Source organism: Myiozetetes cayanensis, unplaced genomic scaffold (genome assembly GCF_022539395.1).
Source record: "Myiozetetes cayanensis isolate MyiCay16 unplaced genomic scaffold, myiCay2020 scf1054, whole genome shotgun sequence".
Lineage (NCBI taxonomy): Eukaryota > Metazoa > Chordata > Aves > Passeriformes > Tyrannidae > Myiozetetes > Myiozetetes cayanensis.
The window spans coordinates 1-6,501 of NW_026086666.1; the positions used below are offsets into that span (position 1 = coordinate 1).

At 57.9% G+C, this 6,501-nt stretch overlaps 1 protein-coding gene across 1 annotated transcript; it reads left to right on the plus strand.

Moving 5' to 3' along the window:
• Positions 1–355: 355 nt before the first annotated feature.
• Positions 356–4,611, plus strand: LOC126635059 (uncharacterized; the record flags this gene model as incomplete). The annotated part of the gene is made up of 4 exons (XM_050305981.1): positions 356–518; positions 1,830–2,098; positions 2,628–2,938; positions 3,548–4,611. Coding segments are annotated over 4 exons (859 nt in total), but the record flags the coding sequence as incomplete, so codon positions are not given.
• Positions 4,612–6,501: the final 1,890 nt, after the last annotated feature.

Sequence of the window (6,501 nt, forward strand, 5' to 3'; positions counted from 1 at the left end):
TCCCCGGAGCTGGAGGCCCGACGGGGGTCCCTGTGGGGTCCCAGGGTGAATTTTGGGCTCCTGGGGGTGTTTTAAGGTGGTTTTTGGAGGTCCCAGGGTGGATTTTGGGGGTCCCGGGGTGGTTTTGGGTGGTTTTTGGGCTGACCCCTCCCTCTCTCCCCACAGGGAGAGGGTCCTGATGGCCGGGGGGGTCTCCCCCCGGAGCTGGAGCCCGACGGGGGGGTCCCCGTGGGGGTCCCAGGGTGGATTTTGGGTGGATTTTGGGGGTTCCAGGGTGATTTTTGGGGGTTCCAGGGTGGTTTTTGGGGGTCTCAGAGTGATTTTTGGGGTGACCCCTCCCCTTTTCCCCCTGCAGGGGAAGGGTCCCAGGCCGGGGGTCTCCCCCGAGCTGGAGCCCGACGGGGGTCCCCGTGGGGTCCTGCGGGTCCGGGGCGCGGCGGGACCTGGGGGTCCCTGACGAGTGCCGGGTGGATTCGGGTCCCGCCTCGCCCGCGCCCTCGTCCGGCTCGTCGTCACCTGTGAGGAGGGGAGGGGCTTGGCGGGGGGAGGGCTTAACTGGGAGGAGGGGCTTAATTGGGGAGGGAGGGGCTTGATTGGGGAGGGAGGGGCTTGGCTGGGGAGGGGCTTAATTGGGGAGGGGCTGACTTGGGAGGGAGGGGCTTAATTGGGGAGGGAGGGGCTTGTTTTTGGGAGGAGGGATTAATTGGGAGAGAGGGGCTTAATTGGGGAGGGCCTTATTTGAGAGTGGGGTTAAAATGGGAGGGGCTTCATTGGGGAGGGAGGGTGGGAGGGGCTTATTGAGGGTGGGGTTAAAATAGGAGGAGGCTTAATTGGGAGGGAGGGGCTTGTTTGGGGTGGGAGGGGCTTAATTGGGAGGGAGGGCTTATTTGAGGGTGGGGTTAAAATAGGGAGGGGCTTAATTGGGAGGGAGGGGCTTGTTTGGAGTGGGAGGGCTTAATTGGGAGGAGGGGCTTATTTGAGGGTGGGGTTAAAATAGGAGGGGCTTAATTGGGAGGGAGGGGCTTAATTAGGGTGGGAGGGGCTTAATTGGAGGGTGGAGTTAAAATAGGGGAGAGGCTTAAGTGGGAGGGAGGGGCTTGTTTGGGGTGGGAGGGGCTTAATTGGGGAGGGAGGGCTTAATTGGGAGGGAGGGACTTAATTGAGAGTGAGGTTAAAATAGGGAGGGGCTTAATTGGGAGGGAGGGGCTTAATTGGGAGGGAGGGGCTTAATTGGGAGGGAGGGGCTTATTTGAGGGTGGAGTTAAATGGGGAGGGGTTTAATTGGGAGGGGGTAATTGGGGGAGGGGCTTATTTGGGAGGGAGGGGCTTGTTTTGGGGAGGGGTTAATTTGGCGATGGTCTTAATTGGGAGGGAGAAGCTTAATTGGGAGGGAGGGACTTAATTGTGGGAGGGGTTCATTTGGGGAGGGGCTTAATTGGGGAGGGAGGGGCTTAATTGGGGAGGAGGGGCTTAATTGAGGAGGGAGGGCTTGTTTGGGGAGGGGTTACTTTGGGGAAGGTCTTAATTGGGAGGGAGGGGCTTAATTGGGGGTGGGGTTTATTTGGGGAGGGGGCTTAATTGGGGAGGGAGGGGCTAAGTTGGGGAGGGGCTGAAATGGGAGGGGCTAATTTTGGGGAGGGGCTGTTGGGGAGGGGCCTATTTAGGGAGGGGTTCATTTGGGGAGAGGCCAATTGGACGGGGGAGGGGCTAATTTTGGGAGGGGCTGTTGGGGAGGGGTTAACTCGGGAGGGGTCAATTTGAAGGGAGGGGCCAACAGTGGGTGTGTCCATTGTCAAGCCCCTCCTCTAATTGACCCTCCCCCAAACCAGACGGCCCCGAGCTGGAGGCGGAGCCTGAGGAAGGGGCGTGGCCTCCACAGGGGGCGGGGCCACCGCAGGGGGCAGGGGCACCGCAGGGGGCGGGGCCACCGCAGGGGCGGGGGCACCGCAGGGGCGGGGCCACCGCAGGGCGGGGCCTGTCACCGTCCTGGTCCCCGAGGGGCGACGTCGGCGCAGCCTCGGTGCCGGGCCCGGGGAGTGCCGGGGGTGGAGCTGAACTGGGAGAGACTGGGACACCCCCTGGGGAATGGGGAGCTGGGGTGAGGCACTGGGAGGCACTGGGAGGGGATTGGGGGGCACTGGGAGGGACTGGGAGGGGATTGGAGGGCACTGGGAGGGGATTGGGGAGCACTGGGAGGCACTGGAAGGGATTGGGGGGCACTGGGAGGGATTGGGGGCACTGGGGGACTGGGAGCACTGGGCCCAGTTTGACCCAATCCCCTCCCAGTCCCTCCCAGTCCCCTCCAAGTGACTCCCAGTGCTCCCAATGACTTCCAGTGCCCCATCCCAGTCCCCTCCCAGCATAAACCAGTCCATCCCACTCCTCCCCCAGTCCCCTCCCAGTGCCTTCCCAGTCCCCTCCCAGTGCCTCCCCCCAATCCCTCCTCCCAGTGCCCCATCCCAGTTCCTCCCAGTAGTGTACAACGTCCTTCCAGTCTCTCCCAGTTCCTCCCAGTCCCTCCCAGTTCCTCCCAGTCCCTCCCAGTCCCTCCCAATCCCCTCCCAGTCCCTCCCAGTGCCTCCCAATCCCCTCCCAGTCCCTCCCACTGACCCCCACCCCTCCCCCAGTCTGGAATTCCAGTCCCACCAGTGGCGGGAGGGCCCCTGGACCAGTTCCATCCTCACCCTCCCCAACGTCACCGGCGCCCGGAGCCGCCTGCGCCACCAGTTCCACCAGTTCCACCAGTTCCAGCAGTCCCAGCGGGCCCAGGGGGGCGGGGCCACCCCCAGGCCTCGCTACCGGTACCAGAACGTCCCCCAGGGCCCGGACTGGGAGCACTGGGAGCGCTGGGAGGGGGATGGGACCCTCGGGAGCTTCGTCTGCGTCGCCACCAACGGGAGGGGAACGGCCCGGAGGGAAATGAGGCTCAGACTGGGAGGTACTGGGAGGCACTGGGAGGGGACTGGGAGGGACTGGGAGGGGATTGGGAGGGACTGGGAGGGACTGGGAGGGGATTGGGAGGGACTGAGAGGGGCTGGGAGGGCATTGGAAGGAACTGGGAGGTGATTGCGAGGAACTAGGAGAGGATTAGGAGGGACTGGGAGGGACTGGGAGGGGATTGGGAGGCACTGGGAGGCACTGGGAGGTGACTGGGAGGGACTGGGAGGCACTGGGAGGGGACTGGGAGGGGCTGGGAGGGGATTGGAGGGCACTGGGAGGGGAGTGGGAGGGACTGGGAGGTGACTGGGAGGGGCTGGGAGGGGATTGGGAGGGACTGGGGTGATACTGGGATGGACTGGGAGGCTACTGGAACCATACTGGGAGCGCTGGGGATCATGCTGGGATGACATTGGGTGCACTGGGGTGGTACTGGGAGGCACTGGGAGTGGACTGGTAGTTACTGGGAGGGTACTGGGGCCATACTGGGAGCACTGGGGAGATACTGGGAGTTACTGGGCAGATACTGGGAGCACTGGGCAGATACTGGGAGCACTGGGGAGTTACTGGGCACATACTGGGAGCACTGGGCTGACCGCTCCCTCCCCAGACCGTCCCGACCCCCCCCAGTCCCTGCGTCTCTCGGGGGTCTCCCCGACCTCGCTGAGCCTTGAGTGGCACCCGGGCTTCGATGGGGGGCTGCAGCAGCACTTCCTCCTGCGGTAGGGGGCGCCCTTCACCTCCCCCCCCATTTCCCATCCCCTCCCGTGTGTTTGGGGTCGATTCTGGTGGGAAAAAAGTCACTTCCGGTGCAAAAACGTCACTTCCGGTGCCCAAATCACCACTTCCGGTGCTAGCAACCTCACTTTCTGGGCCTGTTGTATCAGTCCCCATCAAAATAACTCCACTTCCGGTGCAAAAGCGTCACTTCCGGTGCTCACAACCTCAATTTCCGGGCCTGTGATATCAGTCCCCATCACAATAGCGTCACTTCCGGTCCAAAAACGTCACTTCCGGTCCAAAAACATCACTTCCGGTGCTAACAATCTCATTTTCTGGGCCTGTTGTATCAGTCCCCATCACAATAACACCACTTCCGGGGTTAAAAAGTCACTTCCGGTGCACAAAACAGCACGTCCGGTGCCAATAACCTCATTTTCTGTGCCAATAATAACGGGTCCCATCAAAATAACCTCACTTCCGGTGCTAAACCGTCACTTCCGGTGCATGCCACACCCCTTCCGGTGATAACAACCTCACTTTCTGGGCCTGTTATATCAGTCCCCCTCAAAATAACTCCACTTCCGGTCCAAAAACGTCACTTCCGGTGCCCAAAACCTCATTTTCTGGGCCAGTTATATAAGTCCCCATCAAAATAGCACCACTTCCGGTGCAAAAACGTCACTTCCGGTGCTAAAACATCACTTCCGGTTATAACAATCTCATTTTCTGGGCCAGTTATATCAGTCCTCATCACAAGAACTCCACTTCCGGTGCTAAAACGTCACTTCCGGTGCTCAATAAAAAACAACTTCCGGTGCCAATAACCTCATTTTCTGTGCCCATAATAACGGGTCCCATCAAAATAACCTCACTTCCGGTGCTAAAACGTCACTTCCGGTGCATGCCACACCCCTTCCGGTGATAACAACCTCACTTTCTGGGCCTGTTATATCAGTCCCCCTCAAAATAACTCCACTTCCGGTCCAAAAGTCACTTCCGGTGCTAACAATCTCATTTTCTGGGCCAGTTATATCAGTCCCCATCACAATAACACCACTTCCGGTGCTAAAACGTCATTTCCGGTGCGCAAAACACAACTTCCGGTGCAAGTAGCATCATTTTCAATGCAAATAATATCAGTTCCAATCAAAGTAGGGTTACTTCCGGGTTTAAACGTCACTTCCGGTGCACAAAACAGCAATTACGGTGCCAATAACTTTACTCTCTGTGCAAATAATATCACTTCCTATCAAAATAACCTCACTTCCGGTGCTAAAACGTTACTTCCGGTGCAAATAACCACACTTTCTGTGCTAGTTATATCAGCCCCTATCTAAATAACCTCACTTCCGGTAACAAAATGTCACTTCCGGTGTACAAATCACCACTTCCGGTGCCCAAAACCTCATTTCTGTGCCGATCATGTCAGTTTCGATCAAAATAACCTCACTTCCTGTTTTAAAACGTCACTTCCGGTGCCAAAAAGTCACTTCCGGTGCACAAAACAGCAATTCCGGTGCCAATAACATCACTTTCCATGCAAATAATATCACTTCCTATCAAAATAACCTCGCTTCCGGTTTTAAACGTCACTTCCGGTGCCAATAACCTGACTTTCCATGCAAATAATGTCAGTTCCTGTCAAAATAACCTCACTTCCGGTGCTAAAACGTCACTTCCGGTGCACAAAACACCACTTCCGGTGCCCCAAACCCCATTTTCTGTGCCGATTATGTCACTTCCTCTCAAAATAACCTCACTTCCGGTTTTCAAATGTCACTTCCGGCGCCAATGACGTCACTTCCTGTGCCCGGCCCATCACTTCCGGTCGGGAATTTCTCCCTTTCGGGGGTTCTTTGGGGGTTTTTCAATCAGTTTTGAGTCCCCTCGTGGCCCCTCCCCCCCCCATTTCCGGTGGGTTTGGTCACTTCCGGTTGGCCCCTCCCCCTTTTTTTGACCCCTTCTTTGACCCCACCCCCTTTTTTATGGACCCTTCCCCCTTTTTTTACCACTCCCTTTTTGTGGCCCCTCCCCTTTGTGGCCCCTCCCCTTTTTTGTGACCCCTCCCCTTTTGTGACCCCCTCCCCTTTTTGTGGCCCCTCCCCTTTTGTGACCCTCCCCTTTTTCCTGACCCTCCCCTTTTTGTGACTCCTCCCCTTTTTGTGACCCCTCCCCTTCTTTGTGACCCTCCCTTTTTGTGACCCCTCCCCTTTTTCGACTCCACCCCCTTTTTGTGACCCCTCCCTTTTTGTGACCCCTCCCCTTTCTGTGACCCCTCCCCTTTTTGTGACCCTCCCTTTTGTGACCCTTCCTTTTGACTCCTCCCCCTTTTTGTGACCCCTCCCCTTTTGGTGACCCCTCCCCTTTTTGTGGCCCCTCCCCTTTTTGTGACCCCTCCCCTTTTGTGACCCTTCCCTTTTGACTCCTCCCCTTTTTGTGATCCCTCCCCTTTTGGTGACCCCTCCCCTTTTGTGGCCCTCCTTTTGACCCTCTTTTGTGACCCCTCCCCTTTTTGTGACTCCTCCCTTTTGGCCCCCTTTTGTGACCCCTCCCCTTTTTGTGACCCCTCCCTTTTTGTGACCCCTCCCTTTTTGTGACCCCTCCCCTTTTTGTGACCCTCCTTTTTGTGACCCCTCCCTTTTTGTGACCCCTCCCTTTTTTGTGACCCCTCCCCTTTTTGTTACTCCTCCCTTTTGTGACCCCCCCTTTGTGACCCCTCCCCGTGACCCTCCCTTTTGTGACCCCTCCCCTTTTTGTGACCCCTCCCCTTTCTTTGACCCCTCCCTTTTTGTGACCCCTCCCCTTTTCTGTGACCCCTCCCCCTTTTGTGGCCCCTCCCTT